The 17,370-nt window shown below is 44.3% G+C and overlaps 1 protein-coding gene across 1 annotated transcript in view; it reads left to right on the forward strand.

The window, feature by feature from the left end:
* RGS22 (regulator of G protein signaling 22) overlaps positions 1–17,370 on the forward strand; it is a 104,543-nt gene that overhangs the window by 58,338 nt on the left and 28,835 nt on the right. The window contains exons 16-18 of the mRNA XM_043539287.1: positions 12,543–12,737; positions 15,822–15,914; positions 16,586–16,752. Coding sequence (XP_043395222.1) covers positions 12,543–12,737; positions 15,822–15,914; positions 16,586–16,752 — 455 coding nt within the window. The remainder of the gene's footprint in view (positions 1–12,542; positions 12,738–15,821; positions 15,915–16,585; positions 16,753–17,370) is intronic.

The following is a 17,370-nucleotide window of genomic DNA, read 5'->3' on the forward strand; positions in this document are numbered from 1 at the left end:
GGAGGCACCTCCTACTCCATGCTCTCATACCTGCCCAGAAACACGTGGAGTCCATGTGTGTCCATGGGGAGCTGGGGAGTCTCAACCTACTTCAGTCTCCCATTGGCAGGTTCACTGGAGACAGGGACCCTCTCCTCCCGCATCACTTATGGCCCTCTTAGAGCCATCTTAGACCCACAGGTGCTGTGTTGGCTACCCCTACCCTTTAGTTGCAATTGTCACAGCTGGGTTTCTGGGCTTGCTTTGGCGGGGCTACGGAGGATTTTTTCCTGTATTTGCAGCATCCTAAAGGCCTGGTAATGTAGGAAATTAAGGAAAAGAGATCACAATTAAAACAAACAATAGACATTAGACTTCGGTGGTAATGTCATTAGTAAGGGGTAATAAAACAGAGTAATTATTGTCAATACTTGTGTCCAATGTCCAGTACACATGAGAGGCTTTAGAGGCTAGCTTCTGGGCTAAACCAAAGCCTGGGACCCAGGAGTTCCTGTGGTGGAGTCACCCCTGCTGGCCCCACTACTTTGTCTGCGGAGGAGGATGCGGAAGCTACAACTGGCTGAGTCACTCCCTCAATGTCCACAGAAGCCTGAGGGACTTTGTCCTGGGCCTGAATAGCCTGTGGGCATAGGAATGTTTTAAGGTGCATGAAGAATAAAACACCCTTTGTCTGTACCCTCACTCTCCTTCAGAGTGGGAGAGTAGCAGAACTGAATCCTGTCTTCAGTTAGGGAGGGCTAGACTAAAGGAGTCAATCTTCACTCATTGGGATGTTAATGCTTAAGGCTGGTTAATCTCATACTAGAGCCTGGTAGTCTGAAGGGGTGAGAGCGGAGTGTGGGCAGCATGTTCAGAGTTAATAAAGTTGCAGCCTGCTTCTTTAATTCCACCTCAGTTCTGCATCTTCATTCTTCTGTCTGTCCTGATCTAAGCGTTCTTACTCATGGGCAATAAGGGAAACACCACAATAACTCAGGGATAACAAACACTCAAAGCAGTCACAATGTTGAGTTTTTCTCTTTTTCCTAAAATTCAGGAGGACACATTATAAATTTTATGTGTCAGTCTCTGTCTTAAGACAAAAATGTCAAACCTAGTTGCCTAAAGTTTGATGTCTAAATTCATATTTAGGCACTTAAATATGTGAATGGCCTGCCTTGAGTGCCTGCAGAACACCTATATATTAAAGGGAGCTGCAGGTACATAGGATCTTTGAAAAATCAGGCAATTTTTATTTAGGTGTCTTAATATGGATTTAGGAGCCAAATTTACTTTTGAAATTTTTAGCCTTTGGGCCCGAGTCTCCATTGCGTTGCACCTTGTGCAGTCATTAGCACCAATGCAAAGTGGATATGAAATACTGCCATTCTGATTTGGTCATGTTTTATACTTACTTTGCCCTGGAGTAAAAGGCTACATGACTGAAAAGCAAGCCTTTAGTCTTGTCTTATCTTATTTCCAGCCCTGGCCTGGTGGTGACAGCAAAACATCATACAATCAGCGTTACTAGGCAATCACAGAAAGCTACATACACATGACCATTAAAGTAAATACATCACAACGAAATATGTGAAACTGTTCCATTAGCATCACAGCTGAAATGAAATATAACAAATCAACACATGTGCTGAAACATTTGGTATCATTCTCAAGTTTGCCTTTTAAGGCTGCACACAAATTATTCTTGTTTTCATTGGAACACAGATGAGAGTCAAGCTGTATCCAATCAAAAGGGCCTGCTTCTGGAAAAGATGCCTTCCCGAATTCTGCACTCACCTTTGAAACAATGAGATAGTTATTCCAGCTACTCCTAATGTCAATCAGATTTCTAACAGCACATTGTCATATATTTTACTATTTACTACTCAGAGAGATCAAGTGTTTCATACAATTTTCTGTACATAACACAGTTAGAAGAAAGAAGAAACTTTGATCACTGTATTTTCCTGGTCAGTGTTTTATCTAAGCTTTATGATATGCCCTGGCATGTGTTTCCTTAATATATAAGTGTGTATAATAAAAGAAACTCAAGTGAGGATGAAATGTGATGCACTAGAAAAAAGATGAGTGACAGTAATAATCCAGGAATATATGGGTTATTTCACTATAAACACACATGCTGGAGTGTAAAATGAATTGGAAAAAGAAAAATAATAAAGAAACAAAAGTTGCAATCTGCAATGAAAAATAGTATTTAGGGTTAGACAAATTTAATACCATTATTGGAAATATAGTATTTTAATACTAGAGCCAATTTAGATGTAGAGTTATTATTATCATGGACTTGTTGGGGAACAATACTTAGCATCCTTTGTGTTTTTGCATAAACCTAAGCATTCTGAGATTACACACTGAAAATCTTTACATTTAGGGATGAGTTTAACCAAAACCCCAGATCTGAACACTCCCAAATTTGGGAGTTCATAATCCAGACCTGAATCATAATCTGACTTTCCCAGAAGTTTGGTATATTTACATTTGGTCCATTATAAATAACTTCAAGATGCAAATTCTGATCAGACTCCAGATTCCGGTTTTGGTTTGGACCCATCACTAACTTTAATACTTTTACAGAAAAATATATAGCTGGAAGGTAGGAAAATTCTTTGTGTGTTTTACTGAAGTTGCAAAACATTGAATAAATTAAGTCTGATGGGCCTGAGATTTTACATATGCAAAGATCTTTATTTGAATTTTACAGCCTTATGTTCATTTAATTTAAAGCAAGTCTCTTGTAATACACAATATAATGCTCTATGAATTCCTTAGTGCACAGGCTCGCATAGGGGCCATTCAGGAGTTTCACAGCCCCAGTGAAAATCTGGAAGAACAGTAATTCTTATAGTTCCCTTGCATGGAGCGGAAACAGGGCCTCTGATACACCACAGTAGTTGAGCAGGGCAGTCACCCTGGACACCAGCTTCCAGGAGGAGCCAAACTGCTGAGCAGCTCGCTTTTTTTGGTCTCGGCCGCTCAAAGAGTGGAGATGAGCACCGAAAATGTTTTCCACCCTGGGGGTGCTCCTGGATACACCCATTAAGAGCATGTAATGTGTTCTTCCCTCTGAAACTGACTGGCTCCATTTGACAGTGCAGAAGGAGAAAGCCATGGGCACCACTTCTCCTCCACTTGTTTGTGATGACCAGCACAATTTGCAGTAATATCCCATTCACTCCTTACATTCAGGCCAGGGCAAGGTGTGCAGTTGTGACTGACCCCTGACCCACCCCTTGGGAACACAAGGTGGTGGAAGGTTCCTTGTCACCTCTCCCATCATGCATCAGCACAAGCACTTAGTCACACTCTGGCCCTATATTTCTACTTGGGGGCTCAGATATTACAATGATGGGCATAGTATAAAAATCTTGATAGAAAGGTAGGTTGTGCCAGCTTCTCAGATGTCATAAATCTGTATATCTCCCTTGAAGTCAACAGAATTACATCAGTTTAGAGCAACTGAGGAGCTGGTCCTTAGGGTATATGTCTACGCTGCACTGTAAACCTGAGTGTCCACACCGAATTGTAAATCTGGGTTTACAATTGCTGGACCCTGGTCTCACAGCCATGCTAACATCCATACTGCACTACACAGACCTTCTGACTCAGTTCTGCGAGTGCATCCACATTGCAAAATGACAGGGCTCGGACCCAAGTCACGGTGGTATTCAGGCTCTGACCCACCCCGTAGTGGGGTCCCAGGACCCAGGTCCCGTGTGCTTGCTGACCTGACTCAGACTGATCTGTGGGTGGATGGATGTAGGGCTTGGGCTGTAGCCTGAGTCAGAGCCTGGCCTTCATGTACCATGTAGACATACCCTTAGTTAGGGAAAATTAGAGCCCTCCTAAATCTCATTTAACACCTGTAAATTCCCATGTCTAATAAGTAATAACTATATGTAGCCTAATGGATACAACATCTGCTTTATGTAGGAGCTCATTCTGTAGCATCTCCACATGTGAAATGGAAGTGGTGTCACTAGCACTTCCACAAGTGGAGCAGCTGCTGCATCAGGCCCTGATGTTGCAAAGGTAGTGAGTTCAAAGCCTGTTAATAATTTATGACATTGTCTATCAAGACAATTATAAATTAGTTTTCCCCACTTTTCCAATTTCTAAACCAAAACAAACAGAAAGCCATTTGAATGAAAACATTTTGTATATAAAAAATTCTATTTAGAGAGAGAGAACAGTTCCATCAAAGAAAGATGTATTTTGCTTTTTAAAAAGCCACATTACAAGAGGGTTAGCTATTTAAATGACCAGGTTAAATGTAATACACTGCGGTCTTCGGTCTTCACTAATTCAGAGCTCCCATGTGTGGTTTTATGAGTGGACCAACTTAATCCTATTGCTGTCTAATTTGACTTGAATAAAATGGCTAACCCCTTTATGAGATGGTTATTTTTATAGATATCACATCTTTATATGACTGGACTGTTCTTTTTCTAACTTGGCTTTTTTACATGTGAAATGTGTTGGATCAGATTAAAATATGATGTAACTGTAACTTTATTAGTTTTAAGTAACTTCCAAGGTTTGACATCACTATGAGTCTAATTAGTGCTGTATCTGCAAAATTTCAGTTTATTTTATAATTAGCCAGGGGTGTGCATTGATCTGATACATTTGGTTGAGTTCCTCAGCTTAGCTTTACCTATGGATTTGTTAGTTTCTTAGTCTCACCCCTACACATGGGAACCTTTATCTGGGTCGCGAGGTTATTACATGGGGGGATCACAAGCTGTCAGTCTCCACCCCAAACCCTGCGTCACCTCCAGCATTTATAATAGTTTTAAATATTAAAAAAGTTTTTAATTTATAAGGAGGCTTGCTGTGTGAAAGAGCTCACCGGTACAAAAGTTTGAGAACCACTGCCCTAGTGGTATCCATTAAGTCAGCTCCAGTGCCCTCTGGTGCCGCACACGCATAGTACCAGTATAAAGGGCCCTGCCAACCCCACACACCTACAGTTCCTGCTTACTGCCCATAATGGTTGCTGGAACTCCTCATTGCTCAGGCAATTTTCTCCTAATGATTTTTCCTACTTTTTAGTGTAAGTAGTTATTGTAGTTGGTAGTTAATTTTTTTAATAGATAAGTTTGAACGCCTCTGCACTTAGTTAGCCGGGTCGTCTGCATCCCGGTGCCGGGGCATGCCTCGGTTGTCTAGCTTCAAGACCTCCGCTTCCTGTGGCAAGTCGGTGCCATTGAGTGACCCACACTTGAGTAGTCTCAAGTGCTTAGGGGAATCTCACAGGGAAGACCGCTGCCAGATTTGCTCAGTGGCACCGGTGGTGCCAAGACTTGAACCTCCAGGGAAGCCGGTACTGATAGGGAAAGTAGGTCCCCTGGCCGCCGCAAATGAAGTCGACTTCAAACTCTGCACCAGAAAGGACCATGAAGCGAGACTAAAGGTCCTTCTCATGGAGACAGCCTGAAGACTCGCCTCGGAGCCATGTTCAGACTCAGCACCTGAGCACCTCAGCCTCGGTGTGGAGCATTTCTCCCACCGGCTGGGAGTTGCGGCACCGATCTTTTTCTCCAGTGCCTCAGAAGTAACATTGAAATCACCAGGAGAACAGCCAATCTCCAGTGCTGAAGACAAGCAGGCAGGGGGACCGAGACAGAGCAAGACCCCCTTCAGGCCACTTTTCCTCCCTGGTACCTCAACTTAGGTGCCCTCAGCTCCGGTACCACTGCAGGCTCCACTGACGCCAGCACAGGAGCCACTCCTCTGGGAAGGCAGCGTACCAGCCAGTTTGCAGTATTGTCGCCTCCATTTGCAGCGGCCAGGGGACCTACTTTCCCTATCAGTACCAGTGTCCCTGGAGGTTCAAGTCTCGGCACCACCGGTGCCACTGAACAGCAGAGACCTGTTGCTCGGACTTCAACCAGTTCTGTGTCTGCCCTCTACGGGAAAACTCCCTTTGGCAGCCTTCACGTGATCTTCGCTGTGACACTGATAAGTGGCACTGAAGGAAACGGCATTGTCATCAGAGACAGAAGTGGGGTCCTAACTCCCCCACTGACACAGCCACCCGTGCTGCTCCCCGGGCCATTCCTTTTTTACTGTTGCCCCAAGTAGAGGGGTGCCACCGAACACTTAGCTGCCAGGTCCATGGGGACCGGCGCCTATGAAATCACTGTTTAGGAACCCATGGGGTATCTTCCCTCCTCAGGACAGCTTCTCAAGGCAATCATACTTAGTAGCCTTGGAGAGCATGACACCCCCAGTACTGTGCCGAGAGACCTCTCACCCAGACTCTGGTACTGAACCTGACACCGAGCCTCAGGAGGAAGTCCTGCAGGCCTCTGTGGAGATTGAAGAAGTGATGGAAGCTCCTCAGCTGCTTATAACCTCCTCATCCTTCTCTCCAGACAAGGCAGTGATGGCAGCAGGGGTGTCTTCGCCGCAAGATGACCACAAGGTAGACCAGGACCTAAAGAGGGTAGCCTTGAACTTGAGAATACAGGAGAGGTGGTTAAGGAGACAACACATAATCTCTTAGACATTTTGTCAGCAGCGAGTCCTTCTAGAATGGCTCTACCACTCAATGAGGCGATTATAGATCCAGTCAAGGCACGGTGGCAAACCCCTGCCTCCCTCCCTCCAACAGCGAAGCGCACAGAATGCAAATACTTTGTATCAGCTAAAGATATGAGTTCCTCTTCTCGCACTCTCCCCCAGGGGTCCCTGGTTGTGGCGGCTGCCAATGAAAGGGATCATCGAGGTGAAGTGGGATCCATATGCAAGGGGAAAGATTCAAAGAAATTGGACCTGTTTGGCTGGAAGATCTACTCCATGGGGGGGGGCCTACCGCTCCGTATAGTGAACCAGTAAGCCTTGCTAGGCTGCTATGATTTGAATATGTGGGAATCCATGCTAAAATTTAGGGAATTGCTCCCCCAGGACTCTAGACAAGAGATCTCATCCTTACTCGAGGAGGGGAAGACAGTGGCATGGGCCTCCCTTTAAGTGGCTCTGGATGCTGCTGATTCCGTGGCCAGATCAATGGCCACAGCTGTAACCATGCGCAGGAGCTTGTGATTGCAGTCCTTGCGGTTTCCACATGAGGTTCACCAAACTCTCCAAGACCTCCCCTTTAAAGGGCCATCGCTCTTTTTGGAGCAAATGGACACTAGACTACATGGCCTCAAGGACTCCAAAGTGACCTTGAAATCTCTGGGTCTATATATCCTGGCAGTATCCAGAGGGCACTATAGGTCCCAACAGACTGGCCACTACTTTGCCCAACCAGTCAGGCAAGATCAACAGAGGAGGAAGAGCAGGGGGTTTAGATATAAGCCCCCTTTGCAATCCTCCTTAGCAGGCCCTGTGCAGACTGGGCCCAGGCACTCAGGGATCTCAAAGCACTCGTTTTGATGAGATGCTCGAGGTCAACATTACAATCCCCTCAACAATGGATCCAGCTATCCCTTTGTTTTCCAACCAGCTCCTCTACTTCCTCAGTGCCTGGGTCCACATTACCTCAGATTGCTGGGTTCTAAGCATGGTAGAAGTGTATTACACCATCCAATTTTTGTCTACCCCAACTTTCCAGCCCCCCGTCCCTCTTCAGGGACCCTTCTCATGAGCAACTGTTAGAAGAAGTCCAGTTCCTCTGTCGGGTGGGAGCTGTGGAAGAGGTTCCGTTCCACCTAAGAGGAAAGGGTTCTATTCTGTTACTTCTTAATCCCAAAAGCTAAATGTGGTCTCAGATCAATCTTAGACCTGCATCGTCTCAATCGCTATCTCAGGAACGTAAAGTTCTGCATGGTCTCATTGGCTTCCATCATTACCTCACTGGATCCAGGGCATTGGTATGCTGCTCTCAAGCTAAAGGACGCACACTTCCACATATTGATTTTTCCGAAGCCATAGAAGATTCCTAAGATTTGTTATGAACAAGTTCATTGTTAGTTTGCGGTCCTTCCTGTTGGCTGCTCCATAGAGCTTCACCAAATGCATGGCAGTGGTGGCAGCCTTACTCAGAAAAAAGGGAGTTCATGTATTCCCATACCTCGATGACTGGCTGGGGGCAGAGGGTTGGGATGTGGGGGGGAGGGAAGAGGGGCGAGGGCTCCGGCTGGGGGTGTGGGCTCTGGGGTGGGGCCAGGGATGAGGCGTTTGGGGTGTGGGAGGGGGCTCTGGGCTTGGCCAGTGGGTGGGGTGCAGCGGGGTATGCGGAGTCCAGGCGGTGCTTACCACGGCTCCAAGGAAGCAGCCACCAGGTCCCTGTGGCATGTAGGTTCCTGGGTGGCCAGGTGGCTCTGGTGGTGTGTGCTGCCTTCATGCCCATAGGCACCGCCCCCTTCAGCTCCCATTGGTCACGGTTCCTGGCCAATGAAAGCTGTGGAGCCACCACTTGGGGCGGGGTCATTTCGTGGAGCCTCCCTGACTATCCATGTGCCTAGGGGCCACAGGGACCTGGCGGCTGCTTCTGGGAGCCACCCGGAGCCAGGGTAGGTAGGGAGCCTGCCTTAGCCCCGGGCTCCTGCTGTGCCACTGATCAGACTTTTAATGGCCCAGTCAGCAGTGCTGACTGGAGCTGCCAGGGTCCCTTTTCGACCGGGCATTCTGGTCGAAAACTGGATGCCTGACAACCCCGTCAAGAAGAGCTTTCCCTTTATATCAATGTCAGGAAGCTCCGGGGGCACCTAGCCTGCCAGGTGTTCCTACTCCACATTACAAATGAGACTGTTTTGGTTCTCACAGACAACCCGATGGCCATGTTCTACATAAACAGACAGGGAGGGGCACAATCTTCCCCCCTGTGTCAGGAAATAATCCAGCTGTAGGAGCTCTGCATTGCTCACTCAATCAGTCTAGAATCGTCCTATCTTCTGGGAACACAGAAACCAGCTGGCAGATCACCTCAGCAGGTCTTTCTCCTCTAACCATGAAGGATCCCTCTGACTGGACATCACGAGGGACATCTTCCAGTGATGGGGGACTCCTCTTATAGACCTGTCTGCTACCTGCAACAACAGGAAATGCCATCAGTTCTATACCCTGTGAGGCCAGAGCCCAGGGTCTCTCATAGACACATTCCTGTTGTCATGGACAAAACATCTGTATTTTGCATTTCCACCTACCCCACTGAGTCACAAGGTTCTGACAAAGATGAAGCAGGACCGAGCGTGGGTCATTCTCATGGTCCCAGTGTGGCCCAGGCAACGTTGGTTCATCACCCTCTTAGGACTTTCAGTGGAAACTCCATTACTGCTTCTGCTACACCTCAAGACCACAGATCTCTCGAGACCACGCAACTCAGTTCCCTTAATCTGACAGCCTGGAAGCTCCATGGCTGACCCCTGAGGAGCAGGCTTGCTCAGAGCAGGTCCGTAGAGTGTCCTACTGGGCAATAGAAGGCCACCTACCTTGCAAAATGGAAGCGGTTCTCCATCTGGTCCTCCCAATGGGGGGAGGGATAGCTCAATGGTTTGAGCATTGGCCTGCTAAACCCAGGGTTGTGGGTTCAATCCTTGAGGGGGCTGTTTAGGGATCTGGGGCAAAAATTGGGGATTGGTCCTGCTTTGAGCAGGGGGTTGGATTAGATGACCTCCTGAGGTCCCTTCCAACCCTGATACTCTATGATTCTCTATGAATTCCACCTATGCAGTCCACTCTGCAGCTCATTTTGGAGTACCTTCTGCTGCTGAAACAACAAGGTCTGGCCTTCTCTTCAGTCAAGATCCACCTAGTGTCCATCTCAGCCTTCCATCCCAAGGTCGACAACCAATCCGTCTTTTCACACGAGATCGTGATCCATTTTCTCCAAGACTTGAAGAGGATATACCCACCAGGTTAGAGAACCCATTCCTCCCTGGGATCTAAACCTTGTCTTGTCAAAGCTCATGGGGCCACCATTTGAGAGGCTAGCAATGTGCTCATTGTTACACCTCTCCTGGAAAGTGGCCTCTTTAGTGGCCATCACTTCAGCCAGAAGGGTATCAGAGATCCTTGCCCTTACATCAGAGCCCCCATATACGATCTTCTTCAAAGATAAGGTTCAGCTGCATCCACACCTGTCGTTCCTCCCAAAGGTGGTGCCACAATTCCACTCCAGTCAAGCAATCTTCCTGCTGGTATTCTGCCCTAAACCCTGTGTGAACAGAGAGGAGCAGCACTTGCACCCTTCAGATCTTAGACAGGCTCTGGCTCTCCACGTACAAAGGACCAAACAGTTCCGCAGATCAACTCAGTTGTTCATCACAATAGCAGACACAAGAAAGAGCCTCCTCATCTCTGCCCAGATAATTTCATCCTGGATTACTTCATGCATCTGGACATGCTACGAACTCATGGGCATTTTACCTCCAGCTAATCTGACTGCTCATTCCACACCTCCTCAGCTGCCTTCCTAGCACAAGTCCCTATTCAGGACATCTGGAGAGCAACAACCTGGTTGTCAGTGCACACGTTCTCAACACACTATTCCAACACCCAGCAGACTTGAGACGATGCCAACTTCAGCCGTGCAGTCTTGCAGTCAGCCTGTCCTTGAACTCTGAGCCCACCTCCTGCACAACTGCTTGTGAGTCACCTACATTGGAATGGACGTGTGCAAGCACTCGAAGAAGAAAAAATGGGTACTAATCTTTCTGTAACTGTTGTTCTTCAAGATCTCTTGCACATGTCCATTCAAAAACGCACCCTCCATCTCTTATTGGAGTCACTCAGTAAAAATAAACTGAAGGGGCACGGGGCTGGCAGGCATCCAAGGTCACTGGAGCTGACCCAATGGATACCACTAGGGGAAAAAATTCATGCAACTGTGCTCGGGGTGCACACACATATACATTGGAATGGGCATGTGCAACACATCTCGAAGAACAACAGTTATAGAAAGGTTAGTAACGATTTTGGGTTTGGTTTTTTTATGGTTGAAGTTTGACATAACTTGATATGCTAAATAAAGAAAAGAGAAGTTATTTTTTAACTATTCAAACGTTCCTCTGCTGTGTTTGACACTGAAACACAATAGTATTTTATTAGTGCGTGAGAACCAGAAAGTAAAACTGACCAGCCTTACTTCACTGTCTAAGCTGAGTGAGACAAAACAGGGAAGGCTATTTTCTCAGCTGGTGTATATTAGTGTAGCCACATTCAAGTCAGTGAGCCATGGGATTTACCCCAGCTCAGAATCTGTCCCAAAAGTTGCATTATATCAGGGGTCTCAAACTCAATTTACCTTAGGGCCAGTGCCAGTCCTCAAATCCTCCCAGCGGGCCAATAATGTGACTGAAGATGGTGTTCAGAAAAGAAAACGTTTATATTGTATTTTTTATTTTGAATTTCTTAGAAATAATAAAACTGTCATACAACTTTATACAATTCTTCACCTCCCAGAGAGTTTTTAGTGTTGGCCAGCCACCTGGCAACGCTTCAGTTCTGTCAGTTTGTTGATGTTCGGCGTCAGTGACTGAGCAGTTGAAACCTGCAGGATTGCAGCAAGGTGTGCATCAGATAGTTGTGTTCCGTATTTTGACTTGTTTATATTCATTGTGGGGGAAAAAGTGATGCTGCCTCTATGGCTGCCTCTGCCCGGCAACCAATGATGCTACCTCCATGACTGACTCTGCCCGGCAACTAGTGGTGGTATCTCTGTCCCTCTCCCCCAGCCATTTGGAGCTGCGGGGGACGGTGCCTGTAATTGAGATTGCTGGCAGCCTGTTTGCATGCATCTCTCCTCCCTGGGCCTCAGTGGGGAGGTTCTCAGGTCGCAGATGGCCTGCAGGCCGCGATTTTCAGACCCCTGCATTATATCTTTGAATATTCTTACAACTTTAGTGATATAAGGTGCTGATAACAACAAAAGTCTAGAATGTTTAAAACTATATGAATTTTATCATAGACTCATAGATGTTTGCTTTGGTGAGGCTTTAGGCCCCAGCACTCCATTGGGATACACTGAAGTGGGCTCCTGTGCTGTGGCCGAGTCCCAGTGAAATCAGTGGGGGTCTGCATAAGCACAGAAGTCCATGCTAGTGGATCCCGAAGCAGGACTGCAGTCTTATTGGTATTTCAAATTTTCAATTTTAGGTTAAAATTCCAAAATCTTGCTTGGCTTGGTTTCTAAAAAGCAAGAAGTAACCATCTTTCACAAAATGGTTTATTGTGCTACAGAACAGTGCATCCTGTTACAGTTAAATGTGTAGAGTAATAACAGTGTGTAACTCAAAGATGAAGATCCGCATTTGTTGTTGTTATTGTGATTGCTTGAATGTAACTAAGGATCAGCAAAATGTCTCTGTGTAAGCATTACCATCACCGTTATGCATGATTTTGGCATCAAAGAAGCTTTTAATAAGCAGAAAATGTAGGAGTAAGGAAGTCAGGGAGCTGTGGCATAAACTGTATTTTGGAAAACTTAGTAGCATCGAGGGAATAGAGGAAGCGGGGGAAAGATGATGTGTTCGAGAGAGTAACTAGGATAATAAAAAACAGTTTGCTACCACACTCGTCTTTAACTAACTTATTTACTGTGGCCATTAGAATGGATGGTGGTTAAAAAACTGTTGTCTTCTCTTTTATTGTAGTTCCTTTATGCCACTTACATTGCTCCTTCTGCCAGCATGGATATTGGACTGCAACAGGATAAGAAAAATGAGATTTATCAGAAAATTGAGCCACCTTATGAGGATCTTTTTGACCCAGCAGAAGAATATATCCTCACCCTTCTGCTGGTACCATGGATGAAAATGGTGGAAGTAGACAAATGCATTTATGGAAAGGTAACTTATATAGGGCCAGCTAGTGAGTGCCCTTTATTCTGTCCCTTGATCATCCCCATTCCAGTTACTGGGCTTGAGTGAGTGCAGGTACTGCTCCCTCAGTGTTCCTCATAAGGGAAAGAATGGGGCCATTGCTGCAGTTCCCCTCTGCACTGACCCCTGGAGTGAGTAGGACACATTGTGGAGAGCAGGCTACACCGTTCTGTAGATGCAACCTGCACTGTTCTCTAATAAACTGGACCAGTCTGTTCTGGGAGGGAATGTAACTTCCTGAGGCACAGGCTTTCCCTGTGGTATGGTGTGCTCTGTGCTGTCTCATAATCACACCATTGACTAAAGGTCACCTTTGATTTTACTTAGCATGAGTGGTCAAGGAGTCATTTTTTTTACCATGAAGAGATAATAAGCAGTGTTGTCAGAGTGTCATTATAATGACCCTAAGTCAAGACTAGCTGCCTCAAACATGTCTTAGTGCTTAGAATTAAGTTGTGGCTAATGCTTAGAGTAAGAGGAAATATTGTACAACAGACGAGGAGTGTTTGCCTGAAACACTCTACCATGTAAGCACGTGGTGAGCCTCCTGTGAAAGAATTAAGTGTATTCTGCAGGCTTATTGAGGCAGCCTGCCCAGTGTCCAATCCAGATATGAGATGGGAGTGGCTCTCTAGACAGAGGATCTAAAGTAAGGGCTGAGCGATCCTGAGGGAGAAACTATAAAAACAGCAAAGCCAGAAGAGAAAGTTGGAAATTCCAATTTTGCTTCTTACAAAAAAATCAGAACAAGAAGTAATTAGGCAAGGCTGTGTGTTCTGACTGTATTCTGTATGTGGACTTTGTTTAAGAGTATGTTGGGAAATGCAACTGCTCACGAGCGGTTACAAAAATTAGGACCAAGTTTTGCTCTCAGATTCATAAAGTGTATCTGTGGATTAGGTGAGGAGGGACAGAGATCTGTTTAATGGGAATGGGAATCTGGAAACCTGGGTTCTGATCCTCGTAGTTTCACTATAACCTTGGGTTAAGTGGCCTTCTTTTATTATATGTAAAGAAAAGAGCATTACATAATAACACCTCCATAGATGAGGGTATATTTGTTAATATTAGTAAAGCACTTTGAGATCTTTTATTGGAAATCACTATAGCAGTGAAAAGTATTATTATTATTATTATATTCTCTCTACATGCATGAACAGCTATGAGCATGCCACACATATGGGGAGACCAGGATATCAAGGTTGAAGACTGACAGGCCTGAGAACAGAATTTTGCCATGCTGTACATTTTATGCCATAATCTCTTCTCTTTCCAAGCTTTGTCACATATTTCAACTACATTCTTAGTGATCTACAGAATATGCTATCAAGTATCAGAGGGGTAGCCGTGTTAGTCTGTATCCACAAAAACAACGGTGTAATTGGCCAACCCATTCATTAGTATGAAATTCCATTTAGACTTTGCCAGACTAATGTTATACTAAGCATTACACCTTTTGCAAACATTATTAACACTTAATATATACTGAGAATAGTAGCTCCTCTGACCAAGTGGTTTCATTGTAAAGCATAATTCTTAATATTTTTTATTAAAAGAGGGATGACATTTTCTGAACATTCTTTTAACATATTGTTTTAATCTAAAACCTTCTATGATTGCTTTATGTTAATTTCATGCATGCAGCCTACAATGTCTCTGTTAGTGATATAATGAGAAACTTTTATCACCCTTTCTGCACAGGTGGTGCTTTGCTTTGCTGTTGTATGGTTGTGCATAAACTTTTCAAATGTCAATACTCTAATAACAGAAGAGAGTTGGGCAGATGCGTAAAAAAATATAGGGCCTGATACTGTTGGGTCCAGCAAAAAGGAGAAGACATATTCCTTAGGGTGGACAGAATAGCACATGCTCTGGAAAGCTCTGTGCTGCTCCTCTCAGACTATGCCCTCTTGATCCAATCCACTCTTCAGTAACTTAGTTCTCCTTCTAGGAAAGATCCAGCTTTGCTGCTTCTTTAGGGAGAGGAGACTCCCTGTGTCCTCTTTCCCAGCTTGCTTGGCAACACAGAACAGGTTCATTTAGTCCATAGAAAACAAGATATTTCAACCAGCAATAAAAGAGAGGCTTAAATCATACATTTGAGGCATGGTCAAAATATCTTTTATAAAAACCCAAACACCAAATCAAACCTTTTTCATTATGGTGTCTCATCCCACTTCTATCAATTCTCTCTTTAATCTTTGTACAAAATGGTCTGAAATTATTTTCCTACTTGTTTTAAAACTACATATTATTTCTCAAAAAACAACAACCCAACAACGAAGAAACGGAAAAGGGTTTTCCAGCAGTGCAACAGAGTTAGATTGTGGCCCGTGGACGTTCAGATATACGATGCTGAGTATGGTATTAGTGTCTAGATAGATGTTTATTTGGAAATATCGTCTTTTCTCTTTCATATAAGCTCTTTCATAATTAAGACCATGGTGGGGGAAGTCTGTCTGTGATGGATTACTGCACCACTACAACCTGTAGGTCCAAGTTTGGTAAATGTCTAGTTGACACATTTGAACATTCCAACCAACACATAGATGCACAAAACAGTTACTTATGCACCTAATTGCTGATCTGAGCATACAAATGCAAGATTACTGTTGTTGTTGTTGTTAAGCACCATATATGTGCATGGGGCTACATAGATTAAAAAATACCACTCAAGTCTTTGCCCTGAACAATTTACAGTCTAAAGGCACCAACTGACACAATATGGAACAAAACAGGAAAAGCACAGAATAGTTGTCTTATAGCTTTAATATTTATTGGTTGGATTCTCTATTGAGGTGCTCATGTTTCAAAATTGGTGGTGAGCATCATTTCCTAGTGAGTGCTAAAGTTCTAAGAACTGGATTGCTGCTTCTCAGTGGCTCTCAGAGAGATGCAACTTGCAGTGATTTTTTTTTCTTTTAAACATCTGTCTTGTTATTGGCAAGGGTGTTTCTTTTCTACCCACTGTCATTGGCAAGTTGCCTGCCCAGCTCTCCATCTTTCTATAATATGTACTTTGGGAATGACATAAGATATTATTTTTATTAGGTGGAGCTGGTGGAAGAAAGTCGACAGCTGGACTCAGCGTACTTTAGAAAGCTACAGTCTTTGCATCAAGAGAGTGTTTCCAAGAAGGATGAGGTAAGACAAGCACCTACTAACAAAAACAAACTTGATTTCTATCTCAGAGGCTTAACACTTTATGTATCAGCAATGAAAGGAGACTGTGAGCAGGTTTGATGGACCAACAGTGCTGTTCACTAGTATTAATTTTCAAATGAATGCTTGACAGCCATCATTGTTTTAATTATGGTTCCAATTCTGCTCTCAGTTACATCAGTATTTGGGCCTGATCCCACCTCCATTGAAGTCAATGGTCTGACTTCTACTGACTTCAGTGGGAGGTGGATTGGGCCCTAAATATTGAGGAAATCCTTTGATTTCAGTTGAGTGACTGGTTTATTTAAGGATAGAATCTGGCCCAATATGTTTAAAATAAAGCCGATGACAAACCTTAGTGATATATGCAACTTATTTCCTTAGGAATCGGGAAGTTTTTATATCAAGACAGATTCTTCTCTCTTCAGTAGTGGTAATAATCTCTGTGTAGCAGCATCATTCCTTGTCTGCTTGGTTATGACAGAGCAGTGTTTCCCGTGACAGGAGAAAAAGTGACTGCATGGCAGCAATTAGCAACAACAGAAGAGAAGGAATTGAAAACAATACAGAGGGATTAATGGAGGATTATTAGATTGTCCAGGTTATAGAGGTAGAAGACTTCTTTATATAATTGAAATTGTTTCTTCCGTTAGAGTGTTGCTCCTGAAGTCAGTCCCCTACCTCAGGCTGATGTTCTCCGAGAAGCACAGCTCTTAAGTGAAGTCCCTGAGGAATACAGAGGTTGTAGCCTTCACGACCTGATCCGCAACGGACTGGAGTTAGAACAGTTCCGACTCTTTCTTGAAGAGCATTCTGCAGTGTATGTTTGTTGTTTTTCAATAATTTCTGCACTCAAAATGCCCATTGTCTTTTATGGGATTTTTGGCTATGTAAGGGTTACAGGATTGCAATCTATCCATTTTTTTGAGAATTATATGTATGCATTAAAATGAGAATTTTGTTCAGACATCAGAATGGCAGTCTCAGCTGTTTGCTAGGAATAAATCTCCTGTGATGAAATCATTTGTGGTCAAATGCTGCCTGCATGTGTCCCAGGGCCATTTAAAGGCATGCGCCCAACACAGACTTCGATCTATAATGAATTAAACCTTCTTTTTTTGAATCTATTTTTTTTTTTCAAATTGAAGGCTCAGAATGACAAATATATACACACAGAATTTGGGCACACAGCTATCACAAGTGTGTAAGCAACTGCAGTTTTGGTTCATGTAGTTAACACAGTTAAGTACACCATCATAGTAACTGCATGTGTAATTTATGCATGCACACACAATTTTCAAAATTTGAGCCTACATATGTAAAATAAAGATTTCAACAGAAGTAAATGCGGGGTTTGCGCCTAACTTCCCTATATCTTCCCACATTAGTCCCCATATTTTTAACATTCCAGAAAATTGCAAAAGTACTCAGTTCTTAA

The sequence above is a fragment of the Chelonia mydas genome, chromosome 2 (genome assembly GCF_015237465.2).
Source record: "Chelonia mydas isolate rCheMyd1 chromosome 2, rCheMyd1.pri.v2, whole genome shotgun sequence".
NCBI lineage: Eukaryota > Metazoa > Chordata > Testudines > Cheloniidae > Chelonia > Chelonia mydas.